The 20,897-nt window shown below is 42.2% G+C and overlaps 2 protein-coding genes across 2 annotated transcripts; one reads left to right on the plus strand and one right to left on the minus strand.

The window, feature by feature from the left end:
- Positions 1-1,732: 1,732 nt before the first annotated feature.
- Positions 1,733-7,249, plus strand: slc25a55a (solute carrier family 25 member 55a). Its single transcript, XM_070838787.1, has 10 exons — positions 1,733-1,822; positions 2,500-2,592; positions 3,041-3,166; positions 3,585-3,640; positions 4,907-4,997; positions 5,091-5,209; positions 5,321-5,519; positions 5,625-5,779; positions 5,874-5,949; positions 6,046-7,249. Exons 2-10 carry the CDS (start codon positions 2,573-2,575, stop codon positions 6,203-6,205), a joined length of 1,002 nt encoding a protein of 333 aa, XP_070694888.1. The 5' UTR covers positions 1,733-1,822; positions 2,500-2,572; the 3' UTR covers positions 6,206-7,249.
- A 757-nt stretch (positions 7,250-8,006) lies between these two features.
- On the minus strand, positions 8,007-17,626 carry tspan2a (tetraspanin 2a). Its single transcript, XM_070845213.1, has 8 exons — positions 17,450-17,626; positions 14,126-14,228; positions 10,355-10,452; positions 9,822-9,896; positions 9,624-9,716; positions 9,471-9,542; positions 9,254-9,337; positions 8,007-9,140 (listed from the first exon to the last, which is right to left on the minus strand). Exons 1-8 carry the CDS (start codon positions 17,516-17,518, stop codon positions 9,075-9,077), a joined length of 660 nt encoding a protein of 219 aa, XP_070701314.1. The 5' UTR covers positions 17,519-17,626; the 3' UTR covers positions 8,007-9,074.
- Between the last annotated feature and the right edge of the window lie 3,271 nt (positions 17,627-20,897).

Here is a 20,897-nt window from a genome sequence, read left to right on the forward strand (position 1 = left end):
TTCACATTAACACATACAGTAGTTCTGATTTTAGCATTGTTTTAATAATAAAACCCAAAGAGCATACACACCCATACTGTAAATGTTGTTTAGTATCAGTGACTTTTCTAATGCACAGAATATAGTTTTATATCATACAGACAAAACAGACTGTCTGTCCTCACTAGTCCTTTTGGTGTTAACAAGGCTTGTAGTGAATGTCAGTCCGATCCCTGATTATCTGATTCTTGATTTGACTGTATCTCTTCAAAGAAAACCGGATGACTACATGTCTGCCAGTCTGCATTTAAAAGATTCTGATCAAACTAACCCACTTAGATATGAATGGAACAGAATGGTTATGAAACTATGCAATGCTGCTTGTGCCAAAGCTGCATACTTGGCTTACAAATCATACATATTCATACCTTTTCAGCGTGAGTCATGTATGAGCAGTAAATGACAGGTTCATGATGCTTTTGTATGTGCCTGTACCTTTAAAACCAACATCTCAGACAAGCCGCTTTATATGCTACCAAGAGGCCTCTTGTTTTTGGCAACCACCGTGTAGTTTTGCATAATGTAACCAAAACTACCCACTGTGAGTTCCTGAAATCGAAACCTTTTCAGTGGAATTTACCAGATGGTCTGTCTGAACTCAGGAAACATCAGCTTCAGTAATTCATTAGACTGTTGTTCCTGATTCAATCCAGACAAGAGACGTGTCGTGCTAGCCTCATCCTAACCACATCAGTACTTCCCATTTATTTCCCTAAGATGAATTCACAGGAATCTTCTCCAGTAAAACCTGCTCCGTACACACACAGTTGTGCACAATCCCGCCTGTGAGTTCAGCATTTCCAAATAATGAGGGACACCTCAACAGTGGGTGATGGGAGACAAGTGAAACCCTGCAGCTACCCCACCCACATTTGTCCTGCTGATGGTGGAAGAAGTATTCAGATACTTTGCTTACATAAAAGTATTAATACCACTTATTTAAAGACACTCATGGTTATTTAAAAATATATATTACACAATCTCATTATTTTAACCAATGCATTATGGTGTAAGCTGCATTTTAATGTTATAACAAATGAAGAAGGAGCTAATTGTAACTATGTGGCATGCTGCTGTAAATAAGCTTTAATTTTATGAACTGATGTAGTTGTAGTTGAGTGGGATGTGTAAAGTGAACACAGTGGTAACTATTCAGTAGAGTTTAGTACAGTGGTGTACTTAGTAACTTTCCACAACCAGGACCAGCCTTAATGCACCTGAATAGAGAGAAACAGATTGATGTCCTCACACTAGTAGAGCCAGCAGCTTAACACAGTGAACCTAATGCCATTATGATCTTAGCCCATAAAGACTAACAATGGGATCTTAACCCTTATCCCCTTTTTGGGAAACCCTGTCCTGCCTTCCTCACCGACATTATGCTAATCTCTCACAGAGTGTGTCAGAAGAAGCGTTGGTAATTATATTCTTTAACTTTCAACCATATAATCAAATGTTGTAGTCAGACAAAGGTTTCTTTCATCTGACACCCTCGGCCGTCTTTGTAACTGCCTGGTGGGGCAGTTTGATTGATCGGTCTATCTACCAATAAAGTGAGGGGGGAGGTAAACATTAGCCAATCAGCACCGAGTATGTGATGTAGTCAAGCGGTGATTGGCTGTCATTCAATGGCAGTGTAACCACGCCCACGCCCCGTTTTGGGTCTCAATGGAAATTTCCAGTCCGCGCTGCTCATTGCTACACTAGCGGCAGACACCGGCACAGCGGACACCAACGCCTTCAAACACTCGTAAAGAAAAATAAAACACAAGACAATCTTTTGGTGAGTAAACTGTTTTAATTCACGTGTAAATGACTTAAGCCTTTAAAGGTAAGCCTTTAAAGTTGTTCTCGTAGCCGGCTAGGTCGCTTCTAGGGAGGGTTTTGTTCTGAATGGGTGTCTCAGCTAATGCCGCCTGCTAACCAAACGTTAACCGACCGTTAACTAATGCATTAAACTGATAATAACTCCTTTTAACCATTTTATGATTCCGCTGTATCCTGATAGGAAACTGTTTTGCAATAATTTAACTACCCTCAATCTTCTGCAGTGGAAGATACTTGATTAATGTATCAATTGAGAAGCTAGATGTGAAAAAGAAAAGTCATATCTGAACACGAAACAGAGGCTCTGTGTGATTAATTTGCATTGACGTTACCTCTTAAAACTCGACAAAATCAGTCAAAAGTTTTTCCTCATAAATTCAGCTGTTGTAGTAGATAAGCAGTAAAAATGTATGGAAGGCGGGCATGCCCATACATGGTGTTCCGGTATGCGAGGCCACGCCCCCCGGGTTGTACTCCTGCTGTATGTCCTACGTCACGGTCACATGACTGTGAGGCGGCTAGATAAGCCGGAGCCTCTGGTGGAGGTTAATCTCTGTGTACATAACCTCTGAGGACTGAGAGACCTGCCCACGCACTCTGTGTTTGGTAACCCATCGTGCTTTCTCTGTCCAGGACTCTGTGCATTGGTTTGACTGAAGAACACTCGGTTTATACTTCTATCTTCGCCTATTTCTTCAAAGTCATCATGTCTCAGCAGCAGATCAGGTAAATTTCATTCATTCTCATTTTCTCCACATTAGGTAGTGTTTGCCTCATTATGGGATCAGCCAGGTTCAGCTTCTCTACTTTTAGTCTTTGTTTCTATTTTGCTGTAAACTGATAATGGTTTGAGGTTTGACTGGGCCTTTAGGAAAGTGTGGTGGACATCACGGTTTCTACACTAGAAAATAATTGGCATCTTAATCAATGATGAAAGACATCATATAGTTAAGGTGCAGCCAGCAATTATTTTCATTATTGATTAATCTGCTTGTTCTTTTGATTGAAGAATTATTTAATGTCGGTATCATGTCGGTAAATAGTGAACATTGCCCAACCCAGAGAGATTTTTCAGTCCTTATTATAGTCCCACTTCCATTTTAGTTTTACAGTTAAAGATTCATTTCCACTTTAACATGTTGCCATTCTTTCTTTTTTTATCATCTCCTTTCAGCCTCCCAGCCAAGCTCATTAACGGAGGCATCGCTGGCATAGTTGGGGTTACTTGCGTCTTCCCCATTGACTTGGCAAAGACCAGGTTGCAAAATCAGAGACCAGGCCAGCAGGTCTACAAGAGCATGTAAGTATTTTTAGTTACTGTTGCCTTGACGTGATACACTCCTCTTGGCATTATTCCTACTACGCTCCTGTATAATCCAGTACTATTCTTGTTAATCCCACAATGACACGCAGGACGTTAGGATGGATGTGTAGAATTAAGGAAATTCCTGACTAGATGGTCCATGATGACTATTAATCTTTCCTGTTCATCTCCAATGATGCGGTCCTTTTTTTTATGGAACGCAAATGTACTGCACCATCTAAGTTTTCCTCTTTACAGCAGTAGCGATCCCCTGAGTCTGTCTTATTAAGAAGTCATTATAGTAATTAAATGGTCTTCATTTGCTTTTACTACATAATCAATGTGAAATCTTTCAATAAGCTATTTGAAATGGCTCATACACTAACGTCACTTGCCTTGTGTTTTTGCTCCGTAGGATGGACTGCCTTGTCAAGACAGTTCGATCTGAGGGTTACTTTGGAATGTACAGAGGTAAGAGTCACACATACCTGAATATTAAGAGTCAATAGGCTAGAACATGTAGAACAAGATCAAACGTAGGAGAGGGTAAGATCTCTCTATTGTGAGGTTGATAAGACAACGACTGGGAGTATCTGCAGATTCTTCTGACAGTGTATTTTAAGTGCATGGGTTGCTTGATTTACCTGAAAATACAGTAATGAGTGGGAATAAAGCATTAAAGCTGTTCTCATGCAAAGTGGTTTTGCAGCTTTTAGCGCTGGTGTATATTTATTTAATAGCATTAATGCAGCAAGTAGGAAAACACATGCCTTGTTTGATTATCAGCTCATTGATTTGAATGTAGAAAAGGAAAAGTAAGATCTTGTGGACATGATTTTAAATATGAGGAAATTGAGGCCTTTAGTCTGGGTCTCTGCTTGTGTGAGGAATGCTGCTTGTTTGCACATCTGTGTTTTTCATATTACAGACTTGGGTCCCCCTGGGATATTGAAGGCTAGCCGATAAGGCGCAGCCACGCTGGAGGCGAATCATTAAATGGTTCTTACAATATTGCTCTATCTAAAACTATAGGCACAAGTTTTTGTTTTGCCATCTATTTGTTCTGTAATTTTGACTACTTGTAAATAACTACCTGGCTGTCTCTTCACTGTCCTGTCAACTTGTCGTAGATCCTCATTTTCCAAACTATGAATTGTGTCTTTGCAGACTTTGGCTCATCTCAAACAATTCTGTGGTGAGCTTCAGTTTTATTTTAGATGGTTTCACAGTTCGGGTTGTTTTTTTTTTTGGTTTGCCCAAAGTCTGCACACACAGCACATAGTCAAGGATCCGTTCTGCCCTCTCACTAACACCTCTTCACCTCTCTTGTCTGTCATTAACATACTCACTGACTCTTTTCAGTAGACGCACATTTCCTTTCTGAAACTACGAAAGTGGGTCCTGTCATGATAAACCGGCTCACTTTACTTTTATAGACTTTTATAGATGTTTGCATCTTCCTCTGAATATTCATCACCCTCCTTGTTTCTCTTGTGTTCATGTCTGGCTTGTTTTCTCATTTTCCTTCTGAAACTCATATTTTCTGTGTTATTTCTCCCAACATCATTGTCATGATTGAAGCTACTTTTAACTTGAGCATTTGTCTTCTGTGTCTAGATTAGCTGTACATTGTACTTTATTATGTTGTAATGGTGGGAGCGGGGGTTTTTTTATACTTCTGGTAAATGAAAACGTGATTGTCACTTCACTGCTAACTGTGTTTGTTTTTTTCCTCAGGTGCTGCTGTAAATCTGACCCTTGTCACCCCTGAGAAGGCAATCAAGTTGGCTGCTAATGACTTCTTCAGGCATCACTTGGCCAAGGATGGGTGAGCAAAATCATCTCATTATATCATCATCTTAGGCAATCGCGGAAATCCCATGAGTCGCCATTTCTTAATTTTTCTTCTGGATGTTAACAGAAAGGGGCTGACGGTGTTCAAAGAGATGCTGGCAGGCTGTGGTGCAGGCATGTGCCAGGTCATAGTCACCACCCCCATGGAAATGCTGAAGATACAGCTCCAGGATGCAGGCAGACTCGGTAAGAAGAACAGAGATGATATTAATGTTATCTGTGTGAGCATTTCACCCAAACCCGAGCCCCAGTGCCGTCGTATGTGCGCATTTTAATGTTTCGTCTTTTTATCCAAAGCGGCGGCCCAGCAGCAGAAACCAGTCATGATGTCTCCCGCCAAGCGCGTGGCCACCAACGCCATGCTCAGCCGCTCCTACAACTCTGGCACAGTGGTGTCGGCACCACGAGCCGTATCAGCCACACAGATAGCAAAGGAGCTCCTCCATACACAGGGCATCCAGGGACTCTACAAAGGGCTGGGGGCAACACTGATGAGGTAAAGCTCTTCTTGCCCCTGAAGGGGAACCGTGTTAAATTGTTAAACCGGTGACTCTTGTCAGGTTTTCAGTCTGACTCAGCATTTTTGTTGAATTTCTTTCAGGGATGTTCCCTTTTCTATTGTCTACTTCCCATTGTTCGCTAACCTGAACCAGCTGGGCAAACCCAGCCCCAAAGAGTCGTCGCCCATCTACTGGGCCTTCCTCTCAGGCTGTGTGGCAGGATCTTCTGCGGCTGTCGCTGTCAACCCCTGTGATGGTGAGTTTTGAGAGCCATGAGAGTCACGATGTGCCCCCGTTCATTAATCGCAGTGTTGTAACGTTTCTGATGTTTATTTTTTTCTCTTTTCAAGTGGTGAAGACCAGACTGCAGTCACTGAACAAAGGGTCCAATGAGGAGACCTACAATGGAGTTGTGGATTGTGTGAGGTAAGACACATGAGTCATTCATTGTTACATAACCACCCCTCTTTTTTTTTTTTTTGTGCATGTGTAAAATAAGCCTGTTCCTCTGGTTCTCCACAGTAAAATAATGCGGAGGGAGGGACCGTCGGCCTTCCTGAAAGGTGCAGGCTGTCGAGCTCTGGTCATCGCTCCTCTGTTCGGCATTGCACAAGTTATGTACTTTGTTGGAATAGGCGAATACATCCTGGACAACTCTCCTCTAAAGCTCCTGGTGGCATGAGAGCGTATCTGCTGGCCGGCTACGCACAGGACCTTCTGAGCGTTGATGGTGGAACAACTGGCAGCTAAATAGCATCAGTTTACAGCAGAACAAATCATCACAAGTCTTGTCTGACTAAGTCAGAAAGGCTTCAGAGTGTTGAGACCTGTGATTTCATCTCCGGTGTGGTCTGACGGCTGTGTTGCACTTAAACACTTTTGTGACTTATTCAGTATGCGATGGCCAATGTTTGCACTTGAAGCTGTTAGCCTTACTGGGCTGGGGGACTCAGAGTTGCAGTGTTATTCTTTCTTTGTCCCCGAGACAGTCCTGTTGTGTTTCCCTCTGTGAGGGAGGGGAGCTCACTCCATCAAAGAGACAGACATATTTTTCTGTTTTCTCACATATAATTTTGTATGTGTATACTAGTTTTATTTTGAAATGCTGAAATGCAACATTTTGCAGTACTTTGGTGTTTTGTACGTTTTTCTTCTTTTTCCATTACTGTCTTGTGTTAAAGCCTTCCAGTTGGAACAAAGACATCATATGGGAGATACACAGGGCCCAATTTACACAATTTATTGCAAAGGGATCTTTTTGTATTTTTTATACATATATTTTCAGCAATAACAGTGAGTGTACATGTTTAATTTGACTGATCATGAACCTTCCTACTGATGTGGGACCATATACTTTTGCCAAATCATAAGCAGTGTCCTGTGATATACTTGAGATTAACCCTACAGTTGTTTAGTAGTCTGTGACCTGCAGTCGTTTGTATCTTAATATCTGCAAAAACTTGAGATGCATTCATGCACATTATATATATATATGTATGTGTTTGTCCACATAGCCTAAGTTTCGACATTTCAATATGCATCTGTTCAAATGACGCTCAAAACAATATCATTGGTTTATGCCATAACAGAGCAAAATTGACATTTCTGTGAAGGAACAAGGCTGTTGGCTGAAAAGCATTACTACTGTGATCATGTGAGAGATGACTGTTACCTTTTTTTTTTGAGTTTGTTCATACCGTAAATAAACATTAACATTTGCAACACACTTGTTCTCCATGAGTCGATTGACTTTGTGGCTTAACAAGAGCCATGTAGGGAAACCAGTTTGCTGCATGAAGAGTTTCCTTTTTTAAACAAGTACAGTATCTGCTAAATGTTGCTGCTGGTAAAGGTGGAGCTCACTTATTTTACAAGGTAGCGGGTAGTGTGGCGGACTTTTAAAAGTCGTCTCTTAACCTTTAATAATACATAATTTATTTGATTATATTTTGTACTAATCAACCTGCAGGACTACAAGTCACTGAGACAAATGTCACTGACATCAACATTGTGCTCTAAGTTTGGTAACAACAATCTGAATAAATTACAGGTTAACAAACGCATATTGAGACTGAAGTCATTGTAGTGTTTTTTTATTTATGCTGCTGTAATGATACAATTTCCCAGTTTGGGATCAATAAAGCACATCTATCTATCTTGAAGGTAAAAAACATTCCCAACACAAAGTCCACTTGATGTTTCCAAAGCTCGTGCGCACATCCTCCAGTCAGTGCGATGATCCAACAGGCCTGAGCCTGTAGTTTCTATGTAACCATTACTTAATTCTGGTTTAGCATTGCGCTGCCGTTCTGGATGGCCGCCATTTCTTGAGAAGACGCAACTCTGTTGTGTTCAGGAACTTCACCGACCACAAAAGATTTACATTCATGAGCCACCGGCCCTCTCACTCTGACACCTTACAGGAAGCGCGCTTGTGACTCAGTTAGAGGCGGGAAACAGAAAACAGACACATCACACACTGATAAAAGCACCCAATGAATGATTTATTATTATTATTATTATGGTTGACACTATAACATAAACTATATTATTCTATAATTCACATCTTATTGGCACACCAACAAAATTTACATCCAAAATAATTCACACAGAATGCATACTAGCTCACGGTTACAGTTCACACATGCTCCAGAGGAGCTCAGGACGTAGTGTTACTCAGGATGACCTTCTAGATGAACGTGGTGATTCACAGAGTGGCAGTTTGTCATCAGACCGTTCCTAACCCTTTGGGTTGATATCATGTCTACACTTCCTCTATTGTGCTTCAGAGTAGAAATACTTGAGAGTGGCGGCTGGGAGCAAACACAGTCGTTATACAGCCTACGTATTCAAATCACAAGGAAGAGGCAAACAGTACAGTAGCTTGAGGCTTGTGACTAAATATAGGCACATAATGGAAATTGACTCTGCAAAGGTAGACTAGTCTTCAAAACATTTAAGCACACAAAGTATGATTGGCATATGGCCTATAAATTACATAAAAAGGGCTAGAAAGGGCTGATACATAATGTTAAGTGCATAAAATAGGGATCCATATTTACAGCAATACTCCTCGGTCACAACATTCCTGTGTCAGAAAGGCTTCACGTACTGTGTGTTGTAGCTACAGTGCAGCGCTGAAACCTCTGCGGAGCGCCGGCTATGAAACAAAAAGATGTTAAAAACCGAGGAATGTCACAGAGTTGTGCCAAGAGCGGAGCGTGTGTTAAGGAAAAGAACAGAGAGATAAATTTTCAGTGCTGGTGGAGCTGGGAAGAAGGTGTGAGGGAAACGATCCAGCGCATCGTGTTGAATTTGGCCCGTGGACAATGGACGTATTGTGCTCTCTCTTTATGATATTCAGTGAAATTCCCCACCAGATCGCTCTGAACTGTGAGAAATGACATGGAAATGTGACTTTGGTGCTTCCCTCCTCACGCAGATGGGTTGATTATGAGGGGACCAGTGTGAGCGTGTGGTGGCCTGGCTGGTGGGGGGTGGGGAGTTTGGGGCAGGTGGAAATGGGGAGGGGGGGGGGGTCAACTCACCATCTATATAACCTCCCTGTTGTTCCTGATGGCACAACACAGAACCATACTGAAGATCATTCCTATGATCTGAAATCAGACACATTTAGGGGGCACATTAGAACATTTTTGGAGCTTCACAACCTAATCACCACCAATCTAAATCACTATTTAGAGTTTCATAAAGTCTTGTAAATCCTCACCATTACTCCTGCGACGCCGATCCCAATGTATCCAATAATGTGCAGCTTTTCATCGAAGAAGTTTGTTATTGCAGTGAGGCAGTCCTAAAAACAATGATAAATAGTTCATCTCATGTGCACAGGTCCCGCTGTGAATCTCTTACGTGAAGAGATTAAAACAGCGCTACACTGCCGGCGTGTGGCTAAAACGTGTCATAGCAGACGTGAGGGTTTTTACCTGGGTGTCCTCCACAGCCTCTGCACAAAGCGCGTTGGACACATCTGATGTGGAACCTCCGCAACAGTTCAGCTGTGAATTGATGAAGTACAACTGTGATTAACTGACAAACATGTGAAGGAAAGAAATGAACGCCGGCTGAGTTTTACTCACAGTTTTGTGGTAAATCAACGCTATAGCTGTGGCATTAGAATTGGAGATGTCAGCGATGGAGCTGCTGTAAAACTTTTGGACTTCCTCAACAATCTATTATTAATAAAACAAAAAAAACAAAAAAATCAGTTACTTCCTGGATGTTTTTAGTGAATTTTTGATCTGATTAAAAACGAATTGATCACTTGGGTGTCGTACCTGTTCCTTGTTTATGAATCCAAACACACCGGCGGCAATCTCTGCTCCAAAGATTATCAGAAGGCAAGCAAAGAACTGCGGAGCAGAGAAGAGGCCTGTTATTGCCCTCTAATGAGGGCGTCCTCATCGTTTCCTAATACTCAGAAGCTCAGTCGTGACCTCGGAAACAGCAGCTAATAATTTCCTCAACAGTTTCCTGGGAAAAAGTGAGTTATTTGGCACAGTACTACATTGTCAGCTGATAAACTTCACATGGCTTTCACATGCTGTGCATTGATTAAAAGACTCTTGGTTAATGCCACTCAAACTCTATTTCCCTTACAATTAGTATTCATTTGCATACAGATCTTTCCAGGACACTTCATGAAAATTACAAGGGAACTATTTTGAAAATACAGACCTGTAAAAAATAAAGTGTTACAGTTTAAAAAGTCAGTATATCTTGGAAATACCAGTGAAGGAACATCCAAATGCAACAGCGGACTGAATGAATAACGACATGAGACGCAGCACTTTTGTGCAATTTAACTCACCGATGCAAGAAGACACTGAGACTCACGTACGGCCCCGAAACAGCCAAAGAACCCAACGATCATCATCAGCCCTCCTGCACCGAGAAGGATGTACACAGCTGAGGAGGGAGAAGACACATAAATTACCGTGTTGAATTGAAATAAATCAGGGAAACGTTGGAATTCATATCCTAAACAGGAGGCAATAATCTAATCACATTATGCTCAGATGTCAGATGACTGCAGTTCACAGCTTCGACTGAGGATGGCAGCACGATCCGTCGGCTTCCATGTCTTTGTTGAAGCACAGTTCATAACGGGGCCGTTGTTGTGTTTGACCACCGGAAGAAAAGTGTAGGTGGAAACTCCTCGAGTAGCCTAAAGTCTACGAATCGCCTCCCACAATTCAGCGTGATTATCAGCCCACTCCTTCAATCCAGCCACTTGTGAATTTTACAGCTCTGAGTCGAGATGAAAGGGGTCTTAAACACAAAGAGATCTCTGACTCCTGCTCGGCTGACTGCTTAAAATAGTACGTCTTTGTCATTTAGCCTCGACTTGGTACATCATAGTGTGATAAATGAGTACATAATGTGTCAGATTAGAATCTGCATATATGAACTGTGTCCCTGCGTAGTGATCATTGTGTCTAAATTACATGCATGAAGTTATAAATCTCCATAAAAATACTGGTTTAAAGTTGCATTAGTGCTTGTTGAGATAACCAGTAACTGAACATGATGAAAATGAATACCTGCAGTGGCGATGCGTCTGTGTCTGTCTCTGTAAGTGTGTTGAGCTAAACAAGATGCTGGACTCTGTTCTGCTGCAGGCAAGCTGCAAATAGCTGGAAATCCCACCCTTGTATACATGTCTCAGAGGCACAGCCAGACTCTGTGCAGTATCACAATCAGGTTAGAATTTAATCTGATGGAGCTGCACAGTCTATTGAGAACCAAGGCCTCCGGTTTTTCTTTTTTGATGTATTACTGTTATTCGCAGTTGCTCAGACTTTGTGCATTCGCAGTCCTGCGGGGTAAAACAATAAAGCAGATGCCATCTGTCTGGTCAAGAGGCAAATCAAATTTTCAGGGGTTTGGTTGCTGCAGAATTAGACTACATCCCCCACCATCCCAGCTCCCTGCGAGTCAGGATGTCATCACCTCCCCGGTCTACTCCCCTGCTCACTGCTGAGCCCTCTGCACAGTAACTATACACCAGAGCAGTCCCTGAGGTCCACGGTAAGGGCCTAATCAGTGACATAGACAGCAACCACTGCAGCAATTTAATTAATCCACATGGGGGGAAGGATGCAAGCTGTTGTTTTCCTACTGTTGAACAAAAAAAAAAAGATGAGGTGAATAGTTTGCTGGAAACCAGGGATACACTGCTTCAAAGCAGAGTGTTTTGGTTAGCAATGGAAAATATAATGAGCCAAGACACCTTCTACTGTATATACAAAGTGTCTCCACAGATCTTTGCTGGTGATGTTTCCCATCACTGAAACGCTGACTTTAAAATGCTTCTTTAACTGTTGTACTTCCTCTTAGTGAAACCGTTGATGTAGCCACCGACCGTGCTTCCTCTGAGTTAATGCAGGTGGCGTGGAGCTGGTAACGATACAGAACATGCGCGTAAACATCTCGCCGCCTTCTTAGATTTTTCTTCGTCTGTATCTTGTACGTGCACGTAATGGCTGTTTACGCTCTGGCACACAGAGCAACAAAGGTGACAGAGTGGAAAGAGAGTCACCCTCAGGGAATGCTGCCACTTTGCCTTGTTATGGTATCACCCTCTTCGCTGGAGGTGAGTTTACGCAGCACGGCTCCATCATCCTGCTCAGGAAGCTCACGGTGACATCTGTTTTGTTGCCAGGGCTCCGCCGCAAGACGATCGCTCGTCTGCATGATCGTTCAGATACATAGATGAACTTTGCATTCAGTGACGTGCTGCGGTCCAGGACAGACCGACACTTGTGCAGGAAGCAGTCAGATCTTTTTCTTTAGTAAAAGTAGCAGCACAGCAAAGTAAAAACACACCATTACTAGTAAAAGTTTTGCATTCAGAGCTTTACTAAATTAAAAAGTATAGAGGTATTATCAGCAAAGTTAAAATACAGATTGGCCCCCATGTGTTATTATGTTATTGTGTTATTATTACTTTTTGCATTGAGTGAGCAGCATTTTAATGTTGTCACTGGTTAAGAGGGACTTTATTCTTACATCTTTATATACTATTGGACAGTTTGATAGATAAAAGGATGCAACATTATGTTCTAAAATGATCTTTTGTACATAAAAAAAACAGTGGAGTGGAAAGTGCACTATGTGCCTCTGAAATTCAAAGTGAAGTACAACCAAGTGCAACAAGGTCCTTAGGTGAATGTACATATTAAAAATGTGCATGACAAATCGGACGAGCTCGATGATATTTGCATGTCAAATTAAAGCAAACTGAAGAAAAAAACGATTTCATCTGCAGTAGTTTGCATGCACAGACAACATAATATCTTGTGTGCTGTGCAGGACAGCATTAATGTCCAGATTAATATAACACGCCCTGTATGGCACAGTGTTAATGCTGCTACCGAAAGAGTCCTCAGGTCACACTCCTGTCACCTGCCCCACCCAGCCTGCTCCTCATGCGCCGAGGGAGGCAGCCAGTTCCATGAATGCACAGCAGAGAGCTGATGAAGTGAAGTCACCATTTTAGGTCACGGCCAAAACGGGAGTAACAAGAATAGGCTTCATTCTAATCGTGTGCTCCTACGCAGAGCGAGAGCGAGAGAGGGCCTATTGTATGCAGCACTGCAGCGCTACTACTCACTGAAGACTGTTGTCAAGTCCACTGTATGTTTTAATCACCTGCTGTGTGTTTTATTTGGACCTGTGCAAGGAGGGGAGGACAGAAGACTGCATTCAAGATCAATCAAAAGCCGCCCGAGTACAAAGTGCTACAGAGACTGAGCTGTTCATTGATCACTTAGAGGCTCTGGTCAATTTGTCACTGTTTGAGCATCTCTGATTGATCAATTTGTGTTATTCCAATGAAAGGAAAATCAAATCAGTGTTCGTAAACACGAGCGAGTCTCTCCACAAGCCATAAACCAGAGCACCGCCACTAATGGCGCGTTTCAATAATCGTTTGACATGTCCGCTTTCACTTCCCCCTCAGCGCGCAGCACCGCCTGTCACCCTGAGTGGCCACTTGCAGAGCAAGGTGGCACATCCGAGGACTTAAAACACGCCTAACAAGTGAGGATATAAACGATAAAGACCACTCACAGAAGTGAGTTTCCATCGTGCGTCGTGCAGAGGAAGTAATGGAACAGTGAAATGTTCCTGTTCACTGCTCAGGAACTCCTACAGTTCCTCAAGGGTTCCTCAGTTAAACCAGTGGTGTGTTAACATGGGCTTGTTAAATGATTATTACGATGACATCTGGTACTGCCCTGTGCACTCGGAAGAGGATATGAGGACATTCTTTTGTTTTTATGCCCAAATTTGTTCTCCAGAAATCTCCAGAAAATGATGTCTATGAGCATCTTTCACTGTCTCACATTTAATTCCTGTTACAACCAAGACGTCAGTGTGTGAACTTAGCTGCATGATGTATTAAATACTCACCTGGATGAAAAACATCAGCACAGTTGCACTGTTAAGTGATGGATACACACAGATCTGGCGCTACTGCGTTATTAAAATTCTTACCATTTCGTTATCTCGCACCATATTTGAGGATCTGCAGATGTGAGGTGAGGTGCGAGTGGAGGCTGCAGAAGCTGTGACGTACCTATGAAGAAGGTGTCAGGGGCGTCGTCACCTGTCAGCAGCTCCACTGTTTCTGGGTCAAACCTGAGCCAAAGTCCCACAGCCAGCACCAACAGGCCCGACAGCTGAGAAGTGATGAATGACAGTATCAGTGTTCCTGTCAGAATTACACACATTTTTGCAGAATAACAACAAGCTTCTTCAAATGCGGTCCCTGTTTGTAGGGTTGAAGTGATGCCTTTGGTGATGAGCTAATAAGCCCAGAAATCACTTCACATTTTAACACTGAGGCCCGTCACGTGTTTTTTCCTCGGCTCTTCTGCTGATTAACATTCTGCAGGTGGCGCTCTCGTCTTTGTCTCATCAGCAAAGTGGCTTTTGATGCTCATGGGCAGCTCTTTCTTCGGTTTATTCAAAACAAACTGCTGCCAGATATGGTAATGCGCTTCTTGAGTGACTGAAAGTTTTTAAAAAAAACAAACAAACTCTCAAACACCTCAGAAGCTGCATGTGTAGCCAAGAGAACATGTTGTTTCTGTTAACTTCTTTTTCAAAGTAACTTTGTTCTCCGCATAAGGCAAAGCTGCACGCAATAATCTTATCATTTGTGCCATTATGCTCAAGCACAGCCTGCGTCATGCTGTGCCCGACGAGTCTGTCACAGAGTTTGAGACGACATCACTGCTCCCTGGGCGAGTTTGACCAGAAATAAACCGATCGATTGACACCAGGTGCCGCCTTGAGAAAGTTAATCCCTCTGACCTTCTACTTACACCTAAATGGCATTATTTGTTTTACACTGCCAGTGTTATGAGTTATTGAAAGACAGGTGAAATGTCTCCTTACTATTATGTGTATATGTTCATTAGTGCATATTGCGAACTAAAGTCCAGTTTGACAACCTTTTACACAACGAATCCACATGTGAACAAATAATTAACAGCTACAGCCCATATTTATCTATCTCAACCTTATATATCTGACATGATATCTGATAATGTATTTGGAGGTGATTTGATCGACAGTGAATTCTATGGAATGTATCACATTTTGGGAGGAAACCATATCAGTAACCAAAAGCTTTAGTCAGTGATTTCTATTTTCTCGGCACAACGCATCTGCTGCCAGGGACCTCCGGTGAGATTACCCTTCCGTGTGTGCCATCAAAATACCATATCTAAACGGCAGCATCACAGCATCAATAGTCCATCTCCCATGGTGCATTTCAGCCACAGGCTGTGCCAGCCTCACAGTGCCTGGATGATGTAACTCACACTAGCATTGGCTGCTTGTTTGGCTCTGCACCCCAAAATGACAGCGTACTGTACGCCCCTTTTGGCTCCGACCACAACAGCTCTGCTTTCAGTCCCCAAACTCCGAAAGACAAAGAGGCTGCTGTTTGTTTGGGTGACACAAGTGATCGTCTTACAGAGCACAGATGAGTCAATGCAGCCGTTTCATCCATATATACTGTATCATTTAGCAGTAAAACATGACCGTCCATTGACTCTATAATAGCAGGTGGAGCCGAAACAATAATAAAATGATTCAATGAAATGAATCTGCAACCATTATGTTCATCAGTTCATTGTTCAAGTCATTTTTCAAGAAAGAAAATAAAAAGTTCCAGCTTGTCGGTTCTTTGATGTTTCTGCTTTTATTTGCCTCATGTGATAGTACATTGAGTCTCTTTGGGATTTGGACTCTTTCAGGCTAAAGCAGCAGTTTGAGGACGTAATCTTTAGCTTGAGGGAAGTGTGATGTCTCTATTTTCAGACTTTTTATTGATCAAAAGATTATCAAGAAAAAGTTGGCAGATGAATCAATATTGAAAACAGCTGAAAACAAATCAGCTGCAGTCGCCCATTCACTTAGTGTCTATATCTATTGGATCTGTGTATTTGAACCGCTCACAGATAACGATACATGGCTCTTAACTAATGCTAAATTAAGACAAGGGAGTTATTTAAGCACAACAAACGTATGCAGATGTGAAGCACAAACAAATGAATATGGAACTGATGCGGTTTTCCACCAGTTCACAACATGGGAGTTAGGACCCCCTGGTGGGATGGAGAGCAAATCTGCATTGCAGTGAGATAATTAGCTGAGCAGGAAAAATGTATTTCAGCTACACACACCCATCTACTTTTTCAGAATGATTTAACTTCTTTGAGCGGGATTAAAATAAAACAACCTGAAAAGGAAGAATTTTTGTCCACAACCCTCTGATGAGAGATCAGAAGGAAACCTGTCGCTTTGTTCTAAAGGGTTAGAAGCCAAAAGAAAAGGGAAGTGCCAAACCATATGTTTTCCCATCAGCTATACAGACAGAAAGAAAACTCGGCATGAGGTCTGATGATAAGTCACTGCCTGCTTTTTTTAACTTTGTACCTCACATCTGTGTTTCCTCCATGTCTGCATTGTACAGCGCCTTGTAACCATGGTTTCAAAAGGTGCTCTTTACATAATCTTTACTTACTTTCACTGCACAAAAAACAAAACAAAACTGAAATTACATTAGTTGGAGCCACAAGTCACCTTATCTGTGCAGATCTAATGCAGCATAACAGACCAAAGCAAAAAAAAACCCATGTGATGTGCCCAAAACAGATAAATCACGTCTGTCCATAGAAATTGAAAAAAAAACAACAAAAAAAGACCTGCAGCAGGAAAGTCACAGCACAATGCAAGATCATGGGAGAGGATCTGAACTGGGGGGTGCTGGAAAAGTAGCAGGACGCTGCAGCCGTGATGTTTGTGCTGCAGGATGTCCACAGAACATTACATCCTACATGAATCATCTGAGCGTTGGGAGGGTTGGTGGCTTCCAGGCTCTCACTCTATGTGCTCATCAATTATTAAACACATTTCACAGACAGAGGACACTTGCAGAGCTGTAAAGAGGCATTAGAGGCGTGTTGTGGATTCAAATGAAAAGAATATGACTGATAACATAATGCAGGACTGCTTTGAGGCACTTGAGAGTCAGGGAGTACTTTGCACCGAGTAGGTGGATTGACACAATCTGCACTGGTCCTTTACTGTGTAACAACCCCAGGTTAATTAAAAACCATATCTGACAGGATCAATAGACTGCTGAGACTGTTAGTCTGCAGTGTTGAACATGTAAACACTACAATAAGGCGGAGTACTAACAGATTTTCCACATGCAAGCGAAACTAGATGACCACTTCAAAGGATTATATATAGATCAAATGACTAAAATATATTATCTGATTCAAGGGAATACAAATAAAGACGAGGAGGCTGCTCAACACCTGAGTGTGGTTTCAAAATAACAGTACCGCTGTTTCCATGCAAACCGCTTGAGAAGCGGACTTACCCAGAAGATGAAGTTGAAGACGAAAAGCAGATATTTCACGCATTTCATCCCACCCTGCACTTTGCTCATGGTGTCACCTCACTTGTCGATATCCTCCTAACCGAAACGTTGTTATTCAGCAAATCCTCGCTTCTTCCAGTTGGACATCAAACGCGCAGTGATGCTGGGCTGCTACATCCAAACATGCGCACAAGCGGCGCAGGGCTGCCTGCTGCACGCAGCCTTGCGCCGCCCATCCGCGCGCGCGTGGGTCCGTGTGGCGCGCTGAGGTGCCCAAGGTGGGCTCCGGGGGGACTAGGTGGGACCCTCAGAGAGCCTCCCGCAGGTCCCCAAACAACAGAAGGAATGGGTGCATTTAAGTGAGTGATATCACTGCTGATGTGCCAAAGACAGAACTCGTCACATTTGAACCAAACTTTGACCAACAAATCAAAAGTGTTTCATTAAATACAAAAAATCATATAAGAATCTATGTGGCTGTGAGATGGGAAACCGGCGTAGGAAGCTCTGGCATCTGTTTGCAGTCCCTTTCTGTGCTGCTTCTGAGAGAATGTGATGAAATGAAAGTGTGTGATGTGCTGAGGACACCCAGAGCCCCCACAAGGAAAGACTGAGCAATACGTGTTTAACTACATGAAAAGATTCCCAGCAGCCAGTGGCAGGTGTCTGCTGCTCACCATACCTACAGCACCAGACTGATACCAGTGTTTATTATGGAAATACGTGGGTATTGTGTACAGTATGCACCTAAGACGCAGTGACCTGAGATAAGCTGCTGACTGGCACAGTTAAAAGAAGTCACACCAGACTGGACTTGATATACTTCAGCCATGAAGTCTGCAGACGACTTAATCATTTTTCAATCTCTTTTTTTTTTTTGTTGTCGTTCAATTCAGTTAATGATGTCGTCTGTATTCTGGGTCAAAGTTTGTCCGTTGGTCCACTTCTTTGGTCCCAACAATAACCGATGGGCTGCTTGGAAATTTGGCGCCGACGTTCATGGTCCCCAGAGGATGAATCCCATAACTTTGGTGATTCCGTTACATTTCTTTGTTTGGCAGTTTTGAGTGAAATCAGCTTAGATTGGATTGGATTTATCCCCATGAACTGAGGTGGTGTCGAAAAGGCGCTTCGCACATTCAGACATTCACATCCCCCTCAGGACGAACTGGGAGCGCTGCCGTCGGCTCAAAAGTTTGACTCGTCCAGTATTCACTGTTAAACTAAGATGTTGAAGATGGTGAACATTATACCAGCGTCCAGCATCAGCGTGCTTGTATTGTCACTCTGAGCGTGTTAGCCTGTAGCCTCACGGAGAGCTTTTAACATCCTGTAGGCTCTCAGTCTTGTTATCTCCTAAGAACAATGTAATAATTTGTGTTCACAAGACATTAAAAACTAATCATCATTAATGTAAAATGATTATCTTGTTTTGGATGTTTTAGATGTTTTGGATCGTTTCGATCGGTGTCATCTTTCAGGACGTCTGGGGCTCTGCGGGACCCTTTTCTGTTGGCCTCAGAGTACACACAGTATATTCACATCTAGTATGAACTAGAATTAGATACACTGAGTCTAAAACATAAAAGTGTTTGCTTTTAATTGAATGTAAAATGTAGAATGTAAAATCCCCCCCCAGGTTGTTAAAAACTAAAACCAAGGACCTGACCTCCATGGTAGCTACAGTAATATAACATACATTATATACATTATACATACATTAAATTACACTTGCTATCCTGTGTGCAGGCACAGTTAACTTTTTAATTTGCTTGATAATCCTTAGTATAAGTTGCACACGCATGCACGGCTGTTACTGTCCTGTTGCTCTGCACACTGAATTGGAGCCAGCTCATGTGAATGAAGAGCCCATATGTGGTGGCGCATGACACCAAAGCTCTTCTGTGTCTTCCTCGCGGGCCGGAGGAGGTCAGCTCGGGTTCACCCGCTCTGACAGTCAGGCTTCTCATGTTTGTTCTGCCTTTGTTTGCTGCAGTGATGTGGGAGGGAAACAGCGACCCCCTGTTTGTCTGCCAGGATATCTGTGAGGATCAGCCCGGGTGGATCATGAGACACATCACATCACTGCCGTCCTCCTCTGCTTATCAGATGACAGCAGTAGGAAGGAAAATATAAAGGGGTCCATTTATGGTTTAGATAGATAGATAGATAGATAGATAGATAGATAGATAGATAGATAGATAGATAGATAGATAGATAGATAGATAGATAGATAGATAGATAGATAGATAGGCAGACAGACAGACAGACAGACAGATAGATAGATAGATAGATAGGCAGACAGACAGACAGACAGACAGACAGACAGACAGACAGACAGATAGATAGATATTGTATCCTGTTGAATTAGAAATGATTAATAGTTTCTGTGTAACCCTGAATGAGATCACTGAGCTGCATCAATGTTAACCTAATATCAGCCTGGTCATCCAATCCCCGTCATGAATTCAGAGCTGTAATTATCACAGTGGAAGTACACCCAAACAGAAATCATATCCTTGGGGTATAATGGAGTCAAAATCCCATTATCCTTCCACAGCTGCCCCCCCCCTCACCCTCATCACCCTCCTCACCCCCCTCTCCTGTGCTTGATATGTAAATCTGGTGCAATAATGTAACCTGATCTCCATATGGTGCAACTGTGAGTCATCCTTATGATCCAAGACGCACCAGAGGTGGAGAGAACGTCAATGTGGTGACGCCGAAGTAATTATTGGATTGTACACTTTTATGACGACAGGCCACGCTAATCAGTTGATTATGAATAACTGATGAATAATTGATGACTTTAAACTAGTTTCTTCTTTCATGATGATGATGGTAGACTTATCATGAAATAAAGGGCCAGTAAGCTGTTTATGAATGATCATTTTTCTTTGTTGTCTCCACAATGTGCATGAACATCTGGAGAGTAGGACCGTGCATTTGCATCATGTCTCCTCGACAGCATGACAGAGTGAAAACCTTAGAAATGACCAGGACTGGACAGAGTGAGCATTATGAGAAGAATGAATAGTAGACACACTTAGTAAAATCAATGTTGCCATCAAGTGGACAAACTGAGAGGTGCAAATGGAATCAGTCAGCCGCAGTTTACCAGTAGTTTGTAGGAAGGAAGCTGCATCATTGTAAACTCACTTTTCCTAAATGCATTTCTATGCAATCACATTTTATAAATGATAAAAGTTTAATAATCACTCTAATTATACTTTTATCACACAAAAAAAGCTTAAATCAATTTCCTTTTTGCTTTTGACTTCATCTCATCTCTCAATTCTCGATTCTCTCAATTATTTTGTCAAACTATATCCAAGGTAAAGAACAGAACTATTATTATTATTATTATTATTATTATTATTATCTTAAGATGTGTGTGAAGCACAGTCATTCACATCAAGAGGGAGGAGAGGTTTAAGATTAACAAAAA

This window comes from Pempheris klunzingeri, chromosome 2, assembly GCF_042242105.1.
Source record: "Pempheris klunzingeri isolate RE-2024b chromosome 2, fPemKlu1.hap1, whole genome shotgun sequence".
In the NCBI taxonomy this organism is placed as follows: Eukaryota; Metazoa; Chordata; class Actinopteri; order Acropomatiformes; family Pempheridae; genus Pempheris; species Pempheris klunzingeri.